The sequence below is a fragment of the Nomascus leucogenys genome, chromosome 4 (genome assembly GCF_006542625.1).
Source record: "Nomascus leucogenys isolate Asia chromosome 4, Asia_NLE_v1, whole genome shotgun sequence".
Taxonomy (NCBI): domain Eukaryota; kingdom Metazoa; phylum Chordata; class Mammalia; order Primates; family Hylobatidae; genus Nomascus; species Nomascus leucogenys.
In genome coordinates this window covers 108,973,460-108,998,051 of record NC_044384.1, presented here as the reverse complement: position 1 = coordinate 108,998,051, position 24,592 = coordinate 108,973,460, and the positions used below count along the sequence as shown (strand labels likewise).

Genomic DNA, 24,592 nt, shown 5'->3' with positions numbered 1-24,592 from the left:
CCAGGGTCTCTTTGGGATAAGCTGGTTTGCCCCCCAGTGCCTGCTGTTGTGACCTCAGTAGTGAAAGACAGAACTTGAAGCCCTCCTGAGGAGTCTGGGAGGGTCACAGCCATGCCATATTCCAGGCCAGTGCCCACCTGCCCTGGCCGCCTCCTCCAGGGACACCCAGTGCCTGGGCAGATAAGAGATGAGCCCCTCTGGCAGGTTTCACAGTGCACGCCATCACCGAGCCTGGAAACCAGCCTTCTCTCTGATCCCCGGAAGCAGCTGCTAATTGCCTTTCTCCCTGAGACTCTGCTAACTGCATTCCTCCCCATGGCTCTTCCTTCTGTCCCTGCTGGAATGTGTCAAGGCAACTCCTGCCCTTGAGAACCTGGACTCCAGCCCACCATCTAGCTAACCCTGAGGCTGCCGCCATCAATGGGGCCCATACGGTGCCTTTGGACTGACAAGAAAAAGGCAGTCCTTCCTCAGGCAGAGATGACCTCTCACTAGAGCCCACCTAGTGGCAAGCAGAATATGCCTACTGGCCAGGTGCCCTTGTACAGTGAACAACTTGCACAGCCATACTCTGTGGGCCTGGTCTCTGAAAATGGCGGAGAGAAATAAGAGACTGCGATTAGGGACTGAAAACAGAAAAAAGACGGTGTTCTCCTGAGCAAGTAGATGAAGAAGGTGTGGGCAACCGACCTGAAATTCCAAAGAGGGAAGTTTGCAAGTGTGGGGCAGGAATGATGGCAACACCAACTCACACAACAGGCCTGGGAAGAAGTATACCCACGGGAAGGGACCTGGTTATACAGGGAAAGCTAAATAAACCTTATAGAAGATAAAAATTGTAGAGAGTTAGAAAAAAGTCATCTACCTAGACTGGATAAAATACCTGAAGGAGGGAGTTTGGCCAGGCAAGGAATTGCTCATTAAGGCATCAAAATGTTCATGGTAGCTCACTTCTTTATTTTTATTTTATTAATGTTTTGAGATAGACTCTTGCTCTGTCACCCAGGCTGCAGTGCAGTGGCACCATCTTGGCTCACTGCAACCTCCGTCTCCCGGGTTCAAGCGATTCTCCTGCCTCAGTCTCCCAAGAAGCTAAGACTGCAGGCACCAGCCACCACACCTGGCTAATTTTTGTATTTTTAGTAGAGACAGGGTTTCACTGTATTGGCCAGGCTGGTCTTGAACTCCTGACCTCATGATCCTCCCACCTCAGCCTCCCAAAGTGCTGGGATTACAGGCGCATACTTCTTTAATCTGTAGTCTGCATATCTTTCATCTGTGTTTCTACCTTCAAATATATATATATATATTTATTTATCTTTTTGAGATGGCGTCTCGCTCTGTCACCCAGGCTGGAGTGCAGTGGCACTATCTCTGCTCACTGCAACCTCCGCCTCCCGGGTTCACACCATTCTCCTGCCTCAGCCTCCCCAGTAGCTGGGACTACAGGCGCCCGCCAGCACACCCGGCTAATTTTTTGTATTTTTAGTAGAGACGGGGTTTCACCGTGTTAGCCAGGATGGTCTCAGTCTCCTGACCTCGTGATCCGCCCGCCTCAGCCTCCCAAAGTGCTGGGATTACAGGCGTGAGCCACCATGCCCAGCCTCTACCTTCAAATATTTGAAGAGATTTGTTTTACAATAAATATGGGAGAGCCATTCTGGCTGAGAAAATTCGACATACAGTCTATGTTAACCATGTCTGTGGGGTCTATGGGATACCTCCCCTCCCCTACCACCTGCATCATGATGCTATAAATAAGAAAACCTTGCTGCCAGCCTAGGAAGCTCAAACTTGCTGGCTGGGATGGGACACCATGGCAGGCAATCAGCAGGAGAGTTCCATGGTCAGGTCTGGGTGTTAGCATGATCCTTCCAGCTGTCTCAGGGTGGGGAGCTGACAGGAAAGCAGGGGGCTCCTACCTAATCCAGGGGAGATGAGGTGGTGGTGGTGCTGGGGAAGAAGAAGCTGGGACAGGACTGGTGACTGATGGGGGAGAGGAGGGAGAGGATTATTCCTCAATTCCCGGCTCCAGGCACTGAGTGGAGGATCCTAGGCACAATCAGGGGCCATGACTGCTTTTTGAGACATAGTGAGTGGGAGGAGACTGGGAGAAAGGTGGCCCTCGCCACCCTTCTGGTCGTCATGGCTATCCTGAGCTTGTTCAGGTGAGGCCCAGCCCAAGTGACAGGCCTCAAAGCAGACCTGGCAAGTGTCCCTCCCATGGTGGAGCCCAGCCTGACCCAGGCATGCCCTCACCCCTTCACTGTTGCATGCCCTGACCCCCACAGTGGGGTGTCCTTCCCAGCACAGGGTTAAAGTCCCTTGCTACCTCCCTCCTGCCCTTCATGTCCCCCTCTACAGATATAGGGCCTGCTGGTTTCCAGGCCCAGACTGGAGGGAGACTCTTGGCTGCTTCTTGGGATCCCATGGTGACTGCCATTTCGATATCCTTGAGAGCAGCTTGCTATGAGGCCTTGACCACAGTCCCAGGGCTCTTCAAAGAGGCCACCTGGCCCCAGAGATGACCCATTGTCCCCTCCCCTCCTCTCCCTCACCATCTATGGCAGCCAGAGCTCCAGAAAACAGAGTGTCCCTTTGGCCACTGCTGGGAGCCCAGAAAGATCTGGAGTCAGGCAGACCTTGGTCTGCATCCCAGACTTGCTGCTCCCTTGCTGTGTGGCCATGGGCAAATCGCTTAACCTCTCTTAGCCTTGGGATCCCCATTTTTTGATGGGATAATAAAAAGTATCAATTCCTAGCCTTAACACATTAATGTTTACCCTAACACCTCTGCCACTACACACACACACACACACACACACACACGGCATGTGAAGCTGCTGTGTACATGCCAGAGTCACCCAGGTTTGCTGGCATAATTCATGATACCAGATGCTTGCTATGTCATTGGGCCTGGCCTCCTCAAGCCCTGGTCCCTCTGGTGAGTAGGGAGCCCAAAGCTCCAGTGTCCCAGCTTCAAAGCTGGGTGATTCTGGCCTTAATCCTCTTTTTTTTTTTTTCCGTGAGTCGGAGTCTCACTCTGTCACTCAGGCTGGAGTACAGTGGTTCGATCTTGGCTCACTGCAACCTCCACCTCCTGGGTTCAAACGATTCTCCTGCCTCAGCCTCCTGAGTAGCTGGGACTATAGGTGTGCGCCACCACTCCCAGATAATTTTTGTATTTTTAGTAAAGACAGGGTTTCACTATGTTGGCCAGGCTGATCTTGAACTCTGAACTCGTGATCTGCCTGCCTTGGCCTCCCAAACTGCTGGAATTACAGGTGTGAGCCACCACACCCAGCCCTTAACCCTCTTTTCTACCTGCCTGAGCCTTGTAGGGGGAAGTTCTCAAAAGAATCAGATTGTGGGTGGGATCCAGGGCCTCAGGGCCTGCAGTTAGCTCCCTGAAACTGGGGCTGAGGAAGAGCCTGCCCTTTGATGAGGGGCTGGGCTGAAGGTTCTGGGCCAGGCCCACCTCTGGCAGCAACAATGGGAAGCTGAGAGGGGCGCAGACGGACAGCTGAAGGCTTTTCTCCTGTCCTAGGAGCCTCTTGCAACACTGAAGTTGGGATCCCAGGGCAGAAAAAGGGATGCCAAGGCAGGAAACTGGCCCAGTCCAATGCCCCCTCCTCAACCAAATCCTTCCTGCCCTCCCTGGACCATGCGGTGGAAATAGACCCAGCCCACGGCTGCTCTTTCCTGGCTGTCCCATCCCCACCCCCAGCTGTCCCTCAGTTCTTCATCCATGAAGTAGGGTGACAAGACCTCTTTCCAAGGGTTGCCAGGAGGATTTACAGAAATGGTGAATATGGAACCACCTGGTATATTCCGGGCATAGAGCAAAGTTTGGAAATAAACACACATGCCCAGTGACCCTTCCTGAGCTCATAGGACAGCTTGACCCTCCTGCAGCTCTTTATCTGGTCACCAAAATAAGTCCTCAGGTCACCTCCATGCAGGTGAGAACCAAGCTTACCTGGGAAGACTCTGGAGACCAGATCAGCTCTATCCTGTCCTCTCTATGTGGCCTTGGGCAAGTAACCGACCTCTTGGGGCCTCCACTTCTCAACTGTGAAATGGAGTTACCTTCCTCACTGGATGATTGAGGAAATTAAACAGGATGTGCCTAAAGTGCTTGACCAGCGCTGACATTTGAAAAGTACTCAAAACCTGTCATTGTGATGAGGCTGACAACAGTGACGCTGCTGATGCTGCTGATAGTGACTATGGCGGTGGCAGTGGTGGTGATGAATGGGTACTGAGATGGGGAAGCGAGATTCTTCTCTGGCTCATCTAATTTCTATTCAACCCATCCTCTCCCTCTCTGGGGAGAGGACACCTCCTCAGTGCTGGAGATGGAGAGCGGGGAGCCTCAGTGGTACCCCTCACCTCACCCCTAAGCGGTCCTGTCCCTTTGCTGCAGCTTCGAGCCTCTGAAGACAGTGGACAGTGCAGCTTCCCTGGAGCCTCAGCCTCTGCTTATTTCAGCCCCAAGCCCCTGCCATGCTGTGCTGCCTGATTCCCCCTCACATGCCTTTGCCTGCACAGGTTCCCCAACCCCACCCCTCCTCACTCCCACACCCTTGCTCCCCCTCCAGTAGCTCATCTAAGCCCTTCCAGGTGTGAGAGGAAACCCAGCCCCACAGGCCCAAGCAGGCTGACTGAAGAGGACCGGGCAGGCCTGGGCCCCCTCCCCCAACCGTGGCCTTGTGACAAGGGTCAGCATTCTGCTCACAGCAAGGGTCAGGAATCATTCTGTGACAAGGATCCAGGCAGGGTCTGTGACAAGGATCAGAGTGTATGTTGTACTTGGGGTCAGGTTCAGACCATAACAAAAGGGCTGAGCCCAAGAATGTCTGCTCTGATTCTGTCATCGGTGCAGGAGCCCTGAAGAGGCTTCTCCCTGTCCCAGGTGCCCCCACGGTGCCCTGGGTAACTGGGTCAGGGCAGCTGGAGCCTGACAGCACCAGGGTTGGTGGGAGTAAGGCTGAATTCTCTGCCCTGTTCCAAGCAGAGACAGCCAGGTCCCCATGCTCCTAGCCTCAGCCTTTGTCCTTGCCCCTGCCCTCCACCCAGGCCGCAACGTAAGCCGCAGCTGCACCGACGAAGGCTGGACGCACCTGGAGCCTGGCCCGTACCCCATTGCCTGTGGTTTGGATGACAAGGCAGCGAGTTTGGATGAGGTGGGTCCCAGGGCACCCCACCCCACCTGCAGAGCGCCAGGGCCCACCTAGGCGACTTTGATCTCTCCCACCGAGGGGTGTGGTTGCTGTCTGTGTGGGAACAGGACTCCTGGAGTCTGCCCTCCTCTAGCCTCCTCCAGGCCTGCCTTTCTGGGGTCCCAACCCTTGGCTCCCCCTGACAGGGTATGGGAGGAGGCTTTCCCACAGGAGGGGCCCCCAGAGCAGCGAAAGCTGAAGCAGCACCCCCAGGCTGGGCCACCCCACTGCCTCAAGGGAGCCTCACTTCAGCCCGGGAGTTGGCAGGGCAGGCAGACACCAGCACCCCATCCCATCCAGAGGGGAAACCGAGGTGCTGCAGGTCCTGGAAGGAACCAGCCTTGGCTATCAAATAGCCAGTCAGGAACAGGGACAGAGCCTGTTGTTCTCAGTCCCAGGACAGATATCTTCCCCGGAGCAGTTAAAACATGGTCTCTGTAAAGATTGGGGAGCCTGATAAGGACATTGATGGGGAGGCTGGAGTCCTCAGCTAGGAGCCCCTCACTGCTTTGGGGTGCAAATGCATGTGTGTGTGTCTGTCTGCACTGGCATCTGCCCCACCCTCAGGCGCCCTTCTCAGACGGGGCTTTCACTCCACCCACCCCCAAGGGCAGCAATTTCTTCAGAGGCCTTTGAAGCCCACTGGAGCCGTAGGCCTTCATTCCCCCTTAACCACTTGCCTCTCCTCAGGCAAGCGTGGGAGGCGCACAGGAGGGAGTGGCTTGCCTAGTGGCTGTCGTGCTGCACTGCACCTGTGTCCACAGGGAGGGCATCAGGAGAGAGGACCAAGCAAGACACCCTCGGGGCCTAGCTTTGCCCTCCTCCACCAGAAAGGCCAGACTGCCCTCATCCCACCGACCCCAACTCCCAAGGGCCCAAAATGGGACATACTAGTGCCAGTGTCTTCCTCGACATCCTGCAACCTCTGCATACCTCTCCTCCCTATACAGAGACAGGGCCTCGAGGGGTGTCTGAAGGGCAAGCAGACCCTGCCCCTAGGGTGCCCAGCTCAGAGCTGGCACAGAAGGGAAGCCGGGCACATGGCTGGAGACATGAAATTAACAAAAGGGACGTGCAAGGTCTTCATTCTCTCCCTCACCAACTTGTTCCTCGTAAAGACACAAAGAGAGGGAGTACATTCAACCCCCATCCCACCCTAAGACACAGTCCTGCCCTGTCTGTGGAAACCAGGGCGTTAGGGGTCAGGGGATTGAAGAGCTCTGCTCAGCTGCTCTTGGGAGCCACAGACCTCAGCCTCCTCATTTGCTGAGGCAGAGGTGGGCTGGCAGAGTGTGTAGGGCACCCCACCCCTGCCAATACCCCCTAGATGAGCCTCCCACCCCACCACCCAAGAGCCTCTCCCTGTCCCTCCAACAGCAGCAGACCATGTTCTACGGTTCTGTGAAGACCGGCTACACCATCGGCTACAGCCTGTCCCTCGCCACCCTTCTGGTCGCCACGGCTATCCTGAGCCTGTTCAGGTGAGGCCCAGCCCAAGTGACAGGTCTTAAAGCAAACCTGGCAAGTGTCGCTCCCACAGTGGAGCCCAGCGTGGCCCAGGCATGCCCCAACCCCTCCACTGTTGCCCCCCAGAAACACACAGTCCCCAGCTCCTGCCAGGCCAGCTTCCCCTGGAGGAGGCAGGTGGCCGACCTGTTCCATGTGTTGCAGCCTAGTCTCCCCTAGGATGGCCCTGCACCTGGGGACAGGGCACCAGAGGGTGGGGCCTGCACACAGGAATGAGGCTTCCGGGGCCACACATGAGGTTGAGGCACTTGGGAGCCCAGCTGCACAGGTGGATGGGGTACCTGGGGGTGGGGCTCGTATTTCAGTATGGGACCCCCCGTTGAGGCGGGGCCTGCCCTCTGGAGGACACATGCTCCCCTGCCCCACCCTTGCTCAGAGCATAGGACAGCCTTGGCTGGGGTGGGAATCCAAGGCCCCTTTGGCCTCCCAGATCTGCCAACCCCACACAGGAAGCTCCACTGCACGCGGAACTACATCCACATGCACCTCTTCATATCCTTCATCCTGAGGGCTGCCGCTGTCTTCATCAAAGACTTGGCCCTCTTCGACAGCAGGGAGTCGGACCAGTGCTCCGAGGGCTCGGTAAGGATCCTGGCCCTGGCCCACCTCCCTCAGTCTCACCCTTATCTTTAGCCACTGTAATCTCCTCTTCTCCCCCTGCTTCTCCCGCTCCCTCCTCCCTCTTCCCTCCCACCCCACCCTCAATCCAAGGATGGCCCAACCCCCACCCAACCCCACCTGGCAGTACTCAAATCACACTCCCCTCCGGCAACATGAGATTTTCCTCACCCATCTGGGTGCTCACAGACCTGCCCCCGCCAGTGAGAAAAGCAGATGGGAAATGGGACACTTCATGGCCACAGCCCAGAGCCCCTGTCCCACCTGTTGCTAACTTCCTATGTGGCCTTGGGGAACTTACAGCCTCAGTTTCCCCATCTGTGCAAGGACTTCCAAGATTCCTTCCGACTCTGCCAACTGCCACCTGCATAGCCAAGGCTCTGCTCACCATGCCACTTTTCCTACTCCCCCTGTCCCCGTGCCATCTGGAATGGGTCCAAACATATGCAGTCCTCCTCTTTTGTTCTGATCCTGACATCAGGCCGGTTCTGGGCCTTCCTAGGGAAGAGAGGTAAAGGGAGCATCTAAGGAATTCATTGCCAGTCACTAAGGGGGCCATCTCCAAGGGATTCTGAGGGACCCTCTCTGAGTGCCCCAAGCTTTGACAGAGAGCTTGAGACCAGCCCCAGCCCCCACTCATTCCTTGTGGTCAGTAACTCATTGCTTCATGCATGACCCCAGAGGCAGTGCATTATATCAGGGATCAGCAGTACCTTCTCCCCAAAGAGCGAAATGATCATACTGGAATCTCAGGCATTTCAACAAGGGCGAGAGAAAACCTATGAGACCCACTTTGGCCGTTCCCAGAGCTTCTCAGAGGTTCTGTCCCAGGAGCTGGGAGGCCAAGTCAGACATGATCACTGCGAGCCACAGGACCTGTGGAGGAACCTGCTGCCTCCTGTGCACATGTTAAGGATAATTATGGAGACTGGCTTCCCAATTCATTACTGTGAAGCTTTTCTAAGACTAGGAGGAAGCACAGATAACTGTCCTGGTAAAGAGCTGAGTTATGGCCAGACGCAGATTATGGCTCACGCCGGTAATCCCAGCACATCTGGAGGCCGAGGTGGGGGGATCACGAGGAGTTCAAGACCAGCCTGACCGACATGGTGAAACCCCGTCTCTACTAAAAATACAAAAAAAAATTAGCTGTAATCCCAGCTACTCAGAAGACTGAGGCAGAAGAATTGCTTGAACCCGGGAGGCAGAGGTTGCAATGAGCCGAGATCACGCCATTGCACTCCAGCCTGGGCAACAGAGCAAGACTCCATTTCAAAAAAAAAAAAAAAGAGCTGAGTTATTCTGCAAAAGCAAATGGGAGGAAGATGGGGAGGCAAGAACTCCTATAACTGGAGGGACTGAAGTGAGACCTGAGGAAGGACTTTCCAGCCAAAGGGAGTGGTGCGGGCATTAGCTGGGGGAGGCTTCTCTCTGAGGATGTCGCAAACCAAGGGTACAGGAAGGAAGGGTGGGAACCAGTGTTTTGGGTACAGGGGGAAGTGGAAGCCAGACAGTTTCCTGGTGGAGGGTGGCTTTAAGCCCTGGCTCACAGACATCTAGGCTTGATCTGAAATGGGGGACTTTCTGGGAGGGGACAGAAGGCCGGCCCAGAATACTTTCCAGTCATGCCAAGTGGGCCACCCAGAGCCCCGTGATTGCCCTACTCATGGGTCTCCCTAACTCCTTCATGGTCCTCGTCTGTCTAAGAAACCCATTCTTCCACTAGGTCCTCTGAACCCCAGGAGGAATGGCCACCCCTTTCCTCTTCTCTTCTCTTCTTTATTTCTACTTCCCCCACTTCTACCCTCTTCTCAGTCCCAGTCTCCCTCCACACTTCCATCTGGGCCCCACTCCACAGTCCACAGCCCTCCACTCCCCCACATTGAGCAGACTCTTGCAAACTCAAGCAAGAATTCTCCCTCATACCTTCCAGCTACCTTCAATACAAATTTGCATTAGATGAATGAGTGGGTGGGGTGGGGGTGTGGATGGGCAGGTTGGTGGATGGCTAAGTAGGCAGCAGGACAAATGGGTTAAGTAAGGAAGATTGGACAGATGATGGGCAGAGGGGCAGGTAGGTAGATAGGTGGGTGGATACACGAGTGGATTGATGGCTGAGTGCAGAGATGAATGGATGGGTAGATGACTGAGTGGGTTGGTAGATGAATGGAGAGATAGGTGTGTGGGTGGATGGATTGATAGATGGAAAGATGATAGATGATGGATGGATACATGGATAAAAGATAGATAAATGGGTGAGTTGATAGTGAATGTCTAGTGGGTGAGTGGGTAAATAATGGATACATGGATAGGTGGGTGGATGATTGAATGGGCAGATGGGTAGATATATAGATGGGAAGGTGAATAGATGAATTGATGGATGGATAATTAAAATCACCAGTTTATCCCAAAGTATCAGAGGATCTAAAATTAGGGAAAATGGGAAAACCAATGAGTATATTTTTAAGGGGATAATGCAAAACAACAAAGAGATTAGGTTGGCTGCACTGCAACTGTGTTTGTCCCCCCAGACACGGGTGTGGGCAGTCAAGGACCCTTGACAGCCCCAGCGAACCCTGTCTTTTCTCCTCCTCCTGCAGGTGGGCTGTAAGGCAGCCATGGTCTTTTTCCAATATTGTGTCATGGCCAACTTCTTCTGGCTGCTGGTGGAGGGCCTCTACCTGTACACCCTGCTTGCCGTCTCCTTCTTCTCTGAGCGGAAGTACTTCTGGGGGTACATACTCATCGGCTGGGGTATGGTACCAGGGAGGGCTTCCAGGCTGGGGACAGAGGGGGCAAGGCCTGGAGAACTCCCTAGGGGGAGGGTGCCAACCCAGCTTGCAGTCCTACGTCTTGCTTAGCTGCAGGTCCCGCTTGCAAGGATATCAGCCAAGGGTCAAGAAAGTCCTCAAAATGTCTGAGCCCAGGACAAGTCCCTCAGGCTGCAGCTGCACCTACGGCTGACCTGTGGGACAGATTTTGTGAACATCTTTCCATTTCCCTTTAGCTCCCGAAATACACAGGGCCACTGCTAATCTATAAAGGGCCTCTGTCACAATTAGAAAGAGAATGTCTGTCTAGGTAGACACAGCCCTTCAGGCATACAGCTTCACCCCCTCAGTGGAGCATCCCTCCGTGGTGAACAACCTATGCAACCAAAGACAGCAGCCTGACAACCCACCCTTTTCTCTCTCCCTCCCTCTCCCTGCTTTTCTCCGAAATCTCTCCCTCATGCCCTCTACCCCTGCTTCCTGTGCCCTCTCTGCTCTTTCACTCTCCCTGGGCCTGACAGGGGTACCCAGCACATTCACCATGGTGTGGACCATCGCCAGGATCCATTTTGAGGATTATGGGTGAGCTGCTGCCCCACACACTCCCCCGGCCGCCATCACTTGGGCAGGCCCCCTGGGTGGGATGATAATGCCATCTGGCCTTGGTGAGTGGACCAAAACCACAGCTCTCGGGCCAGAGGGGAGGCTGGAGGAGGACCTGGGGAGCAACAGACTCTGGGCTCAGGGTTGCTAAACGGCTCAGGAGCAGAGCTGGGGACAACTGGGGGAGGTGCTGCTGAGTCTTTCTCTGGCTGAGGACAAACCCTCTCATTCCTCCCCACGCTCTGCTCAGGTGCTGGGACACCATCAACTCCTCACTGTGGTGGATCATAAAGGGCCCCATCCTCACCTCCATCTTGGTAAGATACCCTCCCACCACCCAGAGATGGGGAAATAGGCCCACCTAGAGATGGGGAAATAGGGCAGGCAATTTAGCCCAAGGTCACATGGGAAATTAGTATCTAGGTCAGAACTGAAATGTAGCTTCCTAATGCCCAATGCAGGATCATCCCCACCCCCGTCCCACCAGTTCTTCCTTGAGCGTAAGTGGATTGGGAGCACAGTCCTTAGGGATGTGAAGGAGGTAGAGTTCCCGGATGACCTGACCAAAGGGGAAGCGCCAGAGGAGAGGTAAGATAGAGAGAGGGGCAGCAGGACCCTGGGAAAGAAGACAGGCCAGCAGCCGAGGGGCCTGAACACCTCAGCCTTCCCGCTCTGACTGCCCGAACTCGGGTCCCCACCCACTAGGTAAACTTCATCCTGTTTATTTGCATCATCCGAATCCTGCTTCAGAAACTGCGGCCCCCAGATATCAGGAAGAGTGACAGCAGTCCATACTCGTGAGTGTGGGCCTAGTGCCTCAGCCCCCAGTACCTCCATCCCCAGTCCTCAAATCATCCCACATCTCCTTGAAGTCCTCCCACCCCAAACATCCAGAGTCACCAAGGAGCCACATTGTTCTTTCCCACCTCCACCATGGCCTGGCTCAGCCCACCACCGTCCCCTGCTCCAGCCCCACCCTCACCAGGCTGCACTCAGAGCCCCATGCATGCTTCTCCTGCCCACACTCACCTAGCATCCTTCCCAGGTATGCATCTGCTGCCAAGCCAGGGAGCTCAAGAGGACACCGATGACCTGTGTTTGTTCATACCATGTGCCCAGTCCCTGGCATGTGCCTCACATGGAAAAAGGGTGCAATAAACACATAGTAGATGAATGCCCTGGGGGAGACCCCAGTCCGCCAATGAGACAGCCATGTTCGGGACTCAGTATTCCTCAGTAATAATGATGACACCTGCAGTTTACATGCCAGGCACACGCTAAGGGATTTCCATGCATCATGTCATTTCATCCACACAGTCCCCTACAAAATTATCTTTATTTTACAGAGAGGAAACTGACATATACTCCCTTCTCCTTGAGGGTTTTGGAGCATGTCACCATGGGCAGGGAGAAGGGGGCACAGTGTCTGTGGACCAGGGCTTGGAAAGGTGTCAGGACCGTTCCCCCTGCTTGGGAGGACTGGAGGAAGAGGCAGGTTTTTTGCAGGAGCAACAAGGCGTGAAGACAGAGCTAAAGAAACATGAAAAATATGAAATGGGAGGCTGTGGGAAGGCAAGTAGGGTCTGCATGCTCACAGATGGGAGTAGGAGATTGAGTATCAGTGCTATTCACACAAGACAAACCTGGGACGTCCCACAAGGCCTTCCAGTCCTGGGATTCTTCTTGGCCTGGCTTCTCTTTGGAGAGTCTGTGCTGTGGTTCTAAGATTCCTGGCTAGAATGTCACACACTGCTGGATTTAGGATTCTATTCTGGAATCCTGTGATTCTCCCTGATGAGACTAAGACTCACATTCCTGGTGTGACTACATTCTCTCCTGCCAGGTGTGTAGGCAGAGCTTCCCTTCCTGTCTGAGAAGGAAAGGCTGGGGGGGTGGAGGGGGGTGTGCAGTCTGCTGAGGGGCAGCACGTCAGGCCTGTGCACGCTCATCCTCTCCTTTGCCGATGGGACCTTATTTCCCCCAACTTACAATGGTTCAAAAGGGCCTGAATCTGAGGCAAACAGAGCTGGCCATGGTCAGGGCCAGGTCTGTGTGGTGAGACAGAAAGGAAACAGTTGTCAGCAGGCAAAAGGGGTGGGGGCAGTCGGAGATGAAGCTCCTCAAGGAGAGGCTGTCAGCTCCCACTCTCCACCTCCCTATAAGCCTTTGATTTAAAGAAAGCCTCCATCTGTTAGCCTCCGGTGCGTGGGATAGTTTTGCAGCCAAAGAGGGGTGGGCATTGCTCAGGATCTTGGCATGGCTGAGAACCAGGTCCAGGAAGGAATGGGAGGGGCAAGGCCAGCTCCTCTGCCCCCAGCTTGCTGTGTGACTTCAGGCCTTGGGCTAGGCTTCCTTGGACTGACTGCTAAGGCAGGAGAGACAGAGTCAGAGACCCTCCCTATCCACACCCCACCTCTCCTAGCCAGGGAGCAATGGGTTCACACTGCCTGGATCAGCTATGAGGTCAGGTGGCTGGGAGGCCTGAACCAGGAAGAGCTCTGGGCCATGGGAGACAGGTGAGCATTTAGAATGAATGCTGACCCTACTGAGCACACAAAGCTGTGAAGAAGGAGCTGGTCCTTCAGAGCACTCTGGGAGTATATGCACTGGTGTGGGGAGGTAGGAGGAGGGTGATGCAACCCCAGAGAAGGTGGCAACTTCTGGAGAAGCAGACACAGCAGAGAAAACACAGATAGAGGACGATACTGATTAATTTTGGGTTGTCCCTGGTGATCAGGTATGAACTTGGGTCCCCATCACCCTCCCAAGTGGCCCTGGGCATATGTGGTCAGCACCCCAGTTAGAAAGACTTGTTTCCTAGTACATCTTCTCTCATGGTCTCTCATGGATGCACTACACTTCATAGTACCCAAAACACTTCCAAGTTCATAGTGGGCCTCTGTTTGTATAATTTGACTATGTTGAGCACACACTTACTGCATTATACAAATTGGAAAAACTGAGACCAGGAGAGGAGGAACCAGGATCTCTTGTTGCCTAAGAGATTTTCTACTGCTCTTGATGGCTGAGAGCATCCTCTACTGCAATGATGAGGTAAGCCTCTCCCAGACCAGGGGGCCCAGGCAACAGAACTCCCAATAGTGGATTTCAGCTAACATGTCCCTGTTAGCATCATTCTCACTGGCCTCTCCTTTACCTCTTACCCTCTCTCCTCCAGAAGGGTGAGAATAGAGGGGGTTTCTTTCTCTCTCATGCTTCCCTCCAGGCCAGGAGGGCTGGGGGCAGAAGGGCAGAGGCACTGTAGCTGTGGAACAGGAGCAGACAAGGGCATAATATTTAGAGGAACCTACAGTCCATCCTCACACATCCTGGTCATTGTCCCCATCTTCTGTGCCTCCAGCTGCCCCCATGACACGCCCTATCATATCCACATGTGTGGCCACACATACCCATGGCCTGTCCCTCCCCTGTCTCTAGGAGGCTGGCCAGGTCCACGCTCCTGCTGATCCCCCTGTTTGGGGTACACTACATCATGTTCGCCTTCTTTCCAGACAATTTTAAGCCTGAAGTGAAGATGGTCTTTGAGCTCGTCGTGGGGTCTTTCCAGGTATGGGCTGTTGACTTAAGGCTGCATTCTTTCCTGGCTTTTAAGGGCATTCAACCTGGAGTCCTGGCCCTTGCCACTGGATTCCAATCTTTTTACTGTAATAAGTATTAGATAAGCACCTACTTTGTGCTTAGCTCTTTCCTTAACCAGGGGAACACAGGGGCTGGAGCCAGGGGTGGGGCAGGGCTGGGGGCTTCTGGTCTGTCTACCTCACCTCTCCTGTCATCTTCCTTCTCAGGGTTTTGTGGTGGCTATCCTCTACTGCTTCCTCAATGGTGAGGTAAGCCCCTCCCAGTCCTTGGGGCTCAGGCAATGGAACTCCCAGGACCAGGGTCCGGAAACATTGGTGGGATATATGCAGAGCAACGACTGGTTAAACCTTGCTACTCCAAGTATGGTCCTCAACCTAGTAGCACTGGTGTCACCTAGGCCCTTGTTAAAAATGCGCATCTCTGGGACCACCCCAGACCTGCTGGCTTAGAATCTGCATTTTAATAATTATTTTAAAAAACAAACAGCTTTTTACTAAACCCCAGGGGGATTCCTGTGCACAACAGAGTTAAGTGGCTGTGTGCAGTGAGTGGGGAGGGGTGAGGGCTTCCAGTGAAGGTTGAGCTGCTGTGGAGCTCTGGTTACAATGCACAAAAAACCCACTCAAGTGAGCTGGAGACTCAGGATGGGAAGAGTTGGGGTACAGTCACCCCTAGGCAGCATCCCTCCCTCTCCCTGGACTGTATTCTGGGATCCTCTCTGCCTCTTACCTCCTACCATTTCAAGGCCTCCTTCTGAACCTGGCCTCAACCCCAGTCCCAAGTTTGCACCGCCCGAGGCAGCATAGGGGTCCCTTCATTTTGATTTCCTGAAGAGGATAAGACTGGCTAGTTCAGAACTCTAAGCCCAGGGCAGCCCATCAGCAGTGGAAGAGGCTCCACAGCAGCGGGCCTGACCACCTTCCCCTCTCCTAGGTGCAGGCGGAGCTGAGGCGGAAGTGGCGGCGCTGGCACCTGCAGGGCGTCCTGGGCTGGAACCCCAAATACCGGCACCCGTCGGGAGGCAGCAACGGCGCCACGTGCAGCACGCAGGTTTCCATGCTGACCCGCGTCAGCCCCGGTGCCCGCCGCTCCTCCAGCTTCCAAGCCGAAGTCTCCCTGGTCTGACCACCAGGATCCCAGGGCCTAAGGCGGCCCCTCCCGCCCCTTCCCACTCACCCCGGCAGACGCCGGGGACAGAGGCCTGCCCGGGCGCGGCCAGCCCCGGCGCTGGGCTCGGAGGCTGCCCCCGGCCCTCTGGTCTCTGGTCCAGAAACTCCTAGAGAACGCAGCCCTAGCGCCTGCCGGGAGCGTTTCTAGCAAGTCAGAGAGATGGGAGCTCCTCTCCTGGAGGATTGCAGGTGGAACTCAGTCATTAGACTCCTCCTCCAAAGGCCCCCTACGCCAATCCAGGGCAAAAAGTCTATATACTTTCATCCTGACTCTGCCCCCTGCTGGCTCTTCTGCCCAATCGGAGGAAAGCAACCGGTGATCCTCAAACAACACTGGTGTGATCTGAGGGCAGAAAGGTTCTGCCCGGGAAGGTCACCAGCACCAACACCACGGTAGTGCCTGAAATTTCACCATTGCTGTCAAGTTCCTTTGGGTTAAGCATTACCACTCAGGCATTTCACTGAAGATGCAGCTCACTACCCCATTTTCTCTTACGCTTAGCTATCAGCTCCTCAAAGTGGGTTATTCTGAAGTTTTCGTTTGGGGAGCACAGCTATCTTAGTGGTTCCCCACTGAAGTGGAGTGGCCCCAGGGTCAGTCTGGTGGGAGGACGGTGCAACCCAAGGACTGAGGGACTCTGAAGCCTCTGGGAAATGAGAAGGCAGCCACCAGCGAATGCTAGGTCTCAGACTAAGCCTATCTGCTCTCCAAGTCTCAGTGGCTTCATTTGTCAAGTGGGATCTGTCACACCAGCCACACTTATCCCTCTGTGCTGTTGAAGCAACAGGAATTAAGAGCTGCCCTCCTTGTCCACCCACCTATGTGCCAACTGTTGTAACTAGGCTCAGAGATGTGCACCCATGGGCTCTGACAGAGAGCAGATACCTCACCCTGCTACACATACAGGATTTGAACTCAGATCGGTCTGATAGGAATGTGAACGCACAGACTCTTACTGCTAACTTTTGTGTATTGTAACCAGCCGGATCCTCTTGGTTATTTGTTTACCACTTGTATTATTAATGCCATTATCCCTGAGTCCCCCTTCCCACCCCACTCTCCCTGGAGTGGGGCTGAGGAGGCCTCCAGCTCATGTATCATCTGGACAGGAGCCTGCTGGTCACAGCCTCCTCTGTCTGCCCTTCACCCCAGTGGCCACTCAGTTTCCTACCCACACCTCTGCCAGAAGATCCCCTCAGGACTGCAACAGGCTTGTGCAACAATAAATGTTGGCTTGGATTGGCTTGGTTCCCCTGGTGGTTGATGTTCTCATATGGCCTAAAATGGGACCAGCTTCCAACTTGGAGCCATCTTCCTCCACCCAAAGGATGGGTGATCTAATACATTACTGAAACCAGATGCCTCCACTCTTTTGGCTTTTGACAGAAATCCATATTTTCATATGAGGCATTCACAGTTCTGAGGGCCTTCAGCTCCCATCTTTTTGAGTGGTATCCTCTCTCCTCTGAGTGTGATGAAGACCAGGTCCCCATTGTGTCCCCCTACTCCTTAAATCCAGCCAAGAAAAGACCATTCTAATCTCAGATCAATACAAAACAGCTGGCAGAGCTGCCCAGGGTCTCAGAAATGGTTGAGTGTGAGTGTTTCACAGGCCGCAGTCATTCCTGCAAACAAGGGTCTAGGATGACCATGTTGCAATTACCCAGGGCTCAGCCAAGAGGAGGTAGGTAGTGGACAAAACAAATGTCACCAACACAAGTCGAGTGAGCAGAGACAATATGCCACTAATAAAAGGTTTAGACACAGAGGCAGTATGGCAAATAACATCAGTCAGCAAGAGATGTCTCCAAAGCCGTTGCCCATGCTGACCTCGTTGGGTCCCACCTCCAGCAAACTTGCTAGAGGAGCAGGAGAGGGATGTCAAGCTGGTAAAATGTGGTCAGAATGGGCTGGTGAAGTCTCAGATCTGCCTGCCCAGCTACTTCAATGCCTTGTCTGACCCAGTACCATCCCAGGACCCATCATCAATGACAGTTCCAACCCAGTATCCTCAGAGGCCAGAGTCAGGGGTGTTCAGGCCAGAATAGAAGTGACTGTGAGCCATGGGCAGAGGCACCCCCAGGGAAATGCCCTTTGATCAGTTGCCTAGCATATTCAGGAGTGGCACAGTCTCTCCATCTACATTCACACTCCATGCCTGCCCTGTGCATGGTCAGCCATAGGACCGAGAAGGAGGCATTGTTCCTAACCTTGACCTCAGGTACCCCCAGGCCTGCTAGAGAGAACATTGTCAGTAGCCCCCACCCCTGCCCAGACCAACAGTGGTGACCACCAATGAGGTACTGGTGGTGGAGAGCTGAGCTGGGGCATCTAGAACTTCTTTCATTCTTCCCTGAGCGTCTTTTTTTTTTTTTTTTGAGATGGAGTCTCACTCTGTCACTTAGGCTGGAGTGCAGAGGTGTGATCTTGGCTCACTGAGACCTCCACCTCTCAGGTTCAAGCAATTCTCCTGCCTCAGCCTCCTGAGTAGCTGGCACTACAGGCATGCACCACCATGCCTGGCTCACTTTTGTATTTTTAGTAGAGATGAGGTTTTGCCATGTTGGCCAGGCTGGTCTCGAACTCCAGACCTCAGGTGATCCGCCCGCCTCGGCCTCTCAAAGTGCCTGGAATTACAGGTGTGAGCCACGGCACCCAGCCTACTGACTCTGAGCATCTTGCATTCCTGCCACTCCAAGGCATAGGAGTTGAGAGATAGGGGACAGACAGTCTGTCCATGTTCCCCTCATCCAGCTGGAGCATGCCTCTCTCTCTCTCTGGTTTCCTTCCTCCCACTCCCTACTTGGTGCCTCTCTGAACTGCTTCCAGAGACCTTGTCCACCCCATACTTCTCAGTAAGGTCCAGAAGACCCAGCCCTTGTCATTTAATCCCAATTCTGCTTCAGACTTTCTCAGAGATCATGGGCAGGTCTCCTCCTGAGTATGAATCTCTCCATCCACCTGCACAATTGGGAGGGTTCTAGATGACTTTGCTTAGCCCCTGGCTAAGGCACAGGTGGCTAATGAGGAGGGGCTGCCCACAGCCTTCTGCCACCCAGTCTGCCCCCCTGGGCTCAGGGGAAGGACAGCAGCTGGTGGGAGAAGCCCCAAGCCGTTGGGGGCTGAGGCATACACAGAGGATGGAGGCTGTGAAGAGAACAAGGTCAGAGATCTGGCAGGACTCCTTGAGAGATGAACTCAGGTCAGTAGAAGAAGAGAGAAGGGAGAGGGGGACAGAAATGCGGAGGAAAGGGCAGCACCTTGCCTTCCAGGTTAGGACCCTATAGACTGCCTGGGCTGTGTGAAGGCTGGGAGGGGCCCCCACACCACACTGTACTTACCCCACCCACCACAGTCCCTGATATCCCCCCGTATTCATGTGTCATGGCTTTGGGGTAAGGCAGACAGCCTGGGCAGGGGACCAGTTGTCAGCCAAGAGGGTGGAGAGTGAATGAAGCAGAGAGCCAAGACGTGGGCAACCAAAGGGAGGACATAGGTGGGGCCCTGCTCAGAGAGGTTACTGGGAAGGGCAAAGCTTAGTGATGGGCGCTTAAGGATGGCGAGAGGCTGAAACACAGTCTCCCAGGCCGGGAACAGCCGTGGAATAATGGGGTTGGCCACAAGCAGGACTTTTCCTGGTCCCCTCCTTCTCCCCCCGCCCCGCCTGCTCTCAGGTCCCTTGCCAGGTACCTGTCTGGCCAGGCCAACTCATCTCTATCGCCCCCTGGTGGATGCTTCAAGGACTTCACTAAGATTGACCTTAGTGCCCAAACACCTGGGTGGAGGCCCATCCCTAGGAGGCCAAGTGACCCAGAGGGCGGGCCTCTATCCTGAGCGCCACACAGAGTGAGATACAAGAGGGAGGAGGTGGTGAGGCGGTGAGGCCACAGGACTGGTTCTCAGGCTTTAGTCTGAAATTAAGGTGACCTGGGGCCTGGCCCTTAGACCCAGGCCACTGACCTCTGCTGCACACAAACCCTGCCTCAGACCCAGCTGTAACCCCTGATAGAGCCCAGCCTCTGACTGGCCACAGGCTGGACCGTAGCCACTGACTGAGCCCTAAGCCCAGTCCCTGAGGGCAAAGCCCAGTTGACTCATGTGGACACCTCCTGGGAAGACAAGGACGAGGAGCACCCCACCATCCCTGTGCAGAGAGCCACCATCCCCTCCACGGCAGTGGCCACCATCTGGGCGATTCCTGCCACTCCAGGGCACGGGCTGCCCAAGGAAGGTGGCCAGTTTGCCAGCAGTATGGATAGGGGACAGTGTCTCAGATGAGGCAACGTCGAGGTGGTCTCTGAGGGCTAGGTAGGGGTCTCTGGGTCCCAAGAGAACATGATGGGTGCCAGGGATACCTGAATCCTAGAGGGCAGGCATCAGGGGTCCTTTGCAGCAGGAGCACAGTGGAGGCTTCCTAAGTGAGGCCGAGGGGATGATGGTGGGTTTGGGGCAGGCCACTTTGGCTACTGAGAAGGGCCCAAGGGTCAGGCTGGGAAAAGCTGCCAGTCCCCCATCCAGGTGGGGAGAAGGAGGGCTGGGGAAATGATGACCTGGTTTAGGACATGCTGAATGTAATGTCTGCAGGACATCTGGGGAGAAGCTCCAAGGCGATTGGAATCAGGACCTAAAGTGACAGAGCTCAGGTGGCAGGTGGGGACACAGGGCAGCCCCCTTGGGGAGGGGTGTGTGGGGAGTGTATATCCCCAGGAACCCCCATCTGCTGTGCTGGCAGGAGTGGGGTGAAGAGTCAGAATCAGCCCCTTCATTCTCACCACTCGCCCAGGGCCTATTTTAATGAACAATGACCCAGCCTCCCCCAATGTGGGAACAGGAACTGCTCTTATCTCTCCCGGGGGAGGGGGCCGGAGCCACAGCTGGCAGTCATTAAACACCCCAATCAGGCCAGGGATGGCCAAGATATTAATAGGCAGGAGCCAATGACCCTGGAGACACAGCCTCCTAGGAAGAGGAACAGTAACCCCAGTAGGCTATGCGGATGAGGAAGACAGGTCAGAAGGCCACCCTGGCAATGCCCCAGCCTCTACACAGGACAGATGGGGTAACCAAAGGCCAGAGAAGGGAAAGGACATGCTTGAGATCACCAGGAAAGTCACTGATAGAGCCTGGCCTTGAACCCAGTTCTCCAAACCTCAGAGCCCTGCCTCTTCCATTACACAGATCATCATAGGTGAGACCATTAGGGATGCCCTCTGTGGAAACACATGAAGAGCAGGCCTAATCAGTGACACTGATTCTTTGTTTAAAATCTTGATATTTTGCTGATTATGTATGTTTTGCATTAATTTTGATATTTAAAAAATATTAGGTTAAAATATTATTTTGATCACTGAGGTTTTTTTGCCACCCCTTTCAATTTTGCACCTGAAGCAAGTAAGTTGCTTGCCTCACTCTAATCCCAGCCCAGCTCCCAGGTTCCCAGCATCCCGTGTCCCAGGATACTAGCATGGAAGAAACTCTGGAGAGCTCCAGACTGGCCTTTATGTGGCTCAGAAGGAAAGGATCCTGCCAGGGTGATGTCTACTAGAAGGAGGCAGCTCCAGGGCAAATTCAGTGGCTCAGCAATGTCACCGCAGATCTAGGTATTTTCTGTCTGTCCACTCTGCCACCTCAGTATGTGGACTTTCATCCTCAGACTTATCCCCTCATGACTGCACAATGACTGTCGCTGCCCAAGCATCATGTTCCCACAGAACCCCATCCACTGGCAGGGAGGAGAATTTCCTCTATATGTCTACTTTTATCATCTATCCCAGGACCCACCTTTCGCACACTCTCTTCAGGCCAGGATTAGGTCACATACCCAAACCACAGCTGCAAAGATTGGCGAGGGTTCTATAAGGGAAGCTGATCTACTGAGAAAGAAATGGGGATGGCTACTGGGTAGGTAACCAACAGAGTCTGACTCTCAGTCTCTTTTTGGACGTTTTTTGGGATAAATGTGTGATCTTTCATATTCCTCCACCTGAGCCTGGTGGTGCAGTATATGGGGGAGGTGAGAGATCCAAATCAGTCATGCTTCAGTGTAAGAGACAGAAAACATTCCCGGTGTTTTGTACAGAAAGAGATTGAGTGTAGGGAATTAAATATAGGAAGGCATGGAGGGCTGGAAGTTTGGGTGCACCTCTATCCATGGTCACACCATTGCAGCTGCCACCTTGCCGAACATTACTGCCAATATCTCAATTGCACATCCATTAAAGCTAGTGACAAGAAAGCAGAAGGAACATAGTGTCCTGCTGCTGCAGAAAACTCAGGTCTGCCGTATCCCACCCATCAGCCACCACGCTGCAGGAAACGCGGCCTTTTTTTTTTTTTTCTTTTTGAGACAGAGTCTCACTCTGTCACCCAGGCTGGAGTGCAGTGGCACGATCTCGGCTCACTGCAGCCTCCGCCTCCTGGATTCAAGTGATTCTCCTGCCTCAGCCTCCTGCGTAGCTGGGATTACAGGCATGCACCACCATGCCCGGCTAACTTTTGTATTTTTAGTAGAGACGGGTTTTCACCATGTTGGCCAGGATGGTCTCGATCTCCTGACCTTGTGATCCACCCACCTCGGCCTCCCAAAGTGCTAGGATTACAGGCGTGAGCCACTGCACCCAGCCAACACGGCCTTTACTTCTCTCCACTTCCCAACTGTCTTGGTGGTGCTTCCCTCTGGCAGAGCCTAAGTTGCATCAAATTCCTAGCAGTGAGAGAATTCCGGAAAGGGACCTTGAGCCTTCCAACCCCAACAAAGCAGGGGAACATGGAAGGGGCTAGAGAAGAGGCTGAATGCCAATAGATAATTTCTAGCACAGCGGCTCAGGTGGCATTGTAGCCCAAGTCCCCAGAAAACAGAGGCTGAGACAAGGGCCTGTGACCAGGAAACAGAAGAGTGAAACGGGGAAGTGAGGAAAGCCAATATAAAGGCGAGTTATCAGCCCGGGCAACATGGTGAGACCCCATCTCTGCAAAAAAATTAAAAAATAAAAAATCAGCCGGGTGTGGTGGTGCATGCCTGTAGTCCTAGCTACTTGGGAGGCTGAAGTGAGAGGAACACCTGAGCCCAGGAAGCTGAGGCTGTAGGGAGCCATGATTATGCCACCACACTCCAGTCTAGTGACAGACCAAGACCCTGTCTCACGAAAAAAGGTGAGTTATTGCACCGGCCACTACTGGGGCAACAGGACTCAATTCACTGGGACCCTCTGCAGGGCTGGCAGAACACGCCCAAAATTGTCCTCCTGAGAGACAGAGAAGGAGAGCATTAAGCACTGGCTCCCAGCCTCTGTTGATCAAAGTTTGCCCACGTCAACCCCCTCACTCTTCCAGGCTTGACAGGCATGAACAAGAAGGAGGTTCCTGCAGGCATCCCATCACATAGTCAGAGGAACTCCAGGGCAGAAAGGGCCAGCTATGTGGTAGAGATAGGGTGAGGAGCTGTCAGGATCCCCCCCTAGGAAGCTGGCCAAGGTTGGCCAATAGGGAATGAGGCAGAGGACCCAACACAGGTGGCTTCCTGGGGCAGAGAAGAGGAGCCCCACACAAAGGTCCTTGCGCACTAAGGTCTGCATGGATGCTTACTGGCCCTGCTGCTAAGGTCTTTGGCACTCATAGCTGCTCTCTTGGCTGCAGCCCCAGGGTCTACCCCAGCTGACTTGGCCCCACTGAGGCTCACTGTGGCCCCTCACACCGCTCCAGGCTCAGCCATGCCATCACCCAGCCTTGGGTGTGAGCTTCCCCCCGCCACGGCCTCTGTGGCAGACTCACTTCACCATTTACCATGGCAGCACCATGACAGACCCACCAGTTCCAACTCCGCCACCTTCCTCATGCCCCAGGGAGCATGCAGGAACTTATGAGTCCCTTCCAGGCCTCTGGGAGCTGAGGGTAGCTTGGAGGTGTTCACTCAGATCTACTTGGCATTAAATCTATAGTTCCGCCATTTTATCTAGAAGGGCCACTTAAGGGGCACACTTAAGGTTGCTTGGAGGACTGACTTCCTAACACACACACCCTCTGTTTTCAGATTTCAGTGTGTCCCCTCAATATTTCCTAGGTAATGAGAACAGGTGGGCTTTCCTCCCTTCCTTCCATCCTCACTTCCTCCTTGCAGAGATGACATACCCCTCCTCCACCTTTCCCCAGGTCATAATGGTGGAGGGCTTCAGAGGATATAATCTCAGGGGCCAGGTAATGAGAATGGTATCTGTTTAATGTTTTCAAAGTATTACCATCATATTTTCATTCGGCAAATAATTACTGTGTGCACAGTTCTAGACACTGAGGATGCAGTGGTGAACATGGCAGAGCCCTTGCCCTCATGGAACTGACCCTCTAATGGTGGAGACAGATAGTAAATGAGAAAAGTTACAGAAAAAGAAGGCAGGATGAAGGTTAGAGTGAGGAGGGTGCTCTGTTAGTTGGGGTGGCCAGAGGGAATGACACTGGGGCCAGAGCAGGTCATTCCCCCTCCCTGATGATCAGAGGAATTTAAACCATATGCATCAGAGCTGGGGCTCAGAGATCTTGCAGTCCAGGTCAAAACATCCAGTTCCCTGCCTCTGCAGAAGCAGCCTGGACAGTAGCTGAGGAGAACCAGGTGGCCTGGGGCCTCAGCAGGGTCTGAACTCCCCTTGGCAGGGGCTCAGGGGCTGACCAAGCAGTAAGGAGAGGATGCCTGGCTGGATATGGTGAGGCTTGTTTCTTGGGTCCCTCATTGCAGCAGTGACCCAGGCCCACAGACTCCATCTGGATGTGGAGTTTCCCCCCCGCCTGCCTCCAATTCAATGTCCTCAGTGCCAAGTGACACAGAACAAGCAGCTCTTGAAAAGACTAATATTTACTCTTCAAACGGGAGCTGGCACAGGCTGTTTCCTGCAACTGGCGTCTGACTCGCCCTGTGGGATGGACACAACAGGAGGCACTCCGGGAGATAGGCAAATGTCCCCCTGGACGCTAGCATTCTGGATGAGATGATGTCTGCGAGATGGGGACAGCATGTTCCAAGGTTCCATTAGACACATCTCATTTCTGCCGGCACACCTCACAGTGGAGAGCTCACTGCCTCTCCAGCCCCTG

At 54.1% G+C, this 24,592-nt stretch overlaps 1 protein-coding gene across 8 annotated transcripts in view; it reads left to right on the top strand.

The window, feature by feature from the left end:
• VIPR1 (vasoactive intestinal peptide receptor 1) overlaps positions 1–16,755 on the top strand; it is a 34,966-nt gene extending 18,211 nt beyond the window's left edge. For 3 of the 8 annotated variants that reach the window (XM_030812049.1, XM_030812048.1, XM_030812044.1), the window contains 9 exons: positions 5,080–5,186; positions 6,600–6,703; positions 7,199–7,331; positions 9,968–10,121; positions 10,660–10,720; positions 10,992–11,058; positions 11,447–11,538; positions 14,180–14,309; positions 14,548–15,359. In XM_030812049.1, the coding sequence (XP_030667909.1) occupies positions 5,080–5,186; positions 6,600–6,703; positions 7,199–7,331; positions 9,968–10,121; positions 10,660–10,720; positions 10,992–11,058; positions 11,447–11,538; positions 14,180–14,309; positions 14,548–14,790 (1,091 nt within the window). In that variant the 3' untranslated portion in view covers positions 14,791–15,359. Of the gene's footprint in view, positions 1–5,079; positions 5,187–6,599; positions 6,704–7,198; positions 7,332–9,967; positions 10,122–10,659; positions 10,721–10,991; positions 11,059–11,446; positions 11,539–14,179; positions 14,310–14,547 lie in introns of all 8 variants that reach the window. The other 5 variants (XM_030812052.1, XM_030812047.1, XM_030812051.1 and 2 more) reach the window with 3 other exon arrangements.
• The last annotated feature ends 7,837 nt before the right edge of the window (positions 16,756–24,592 follow it).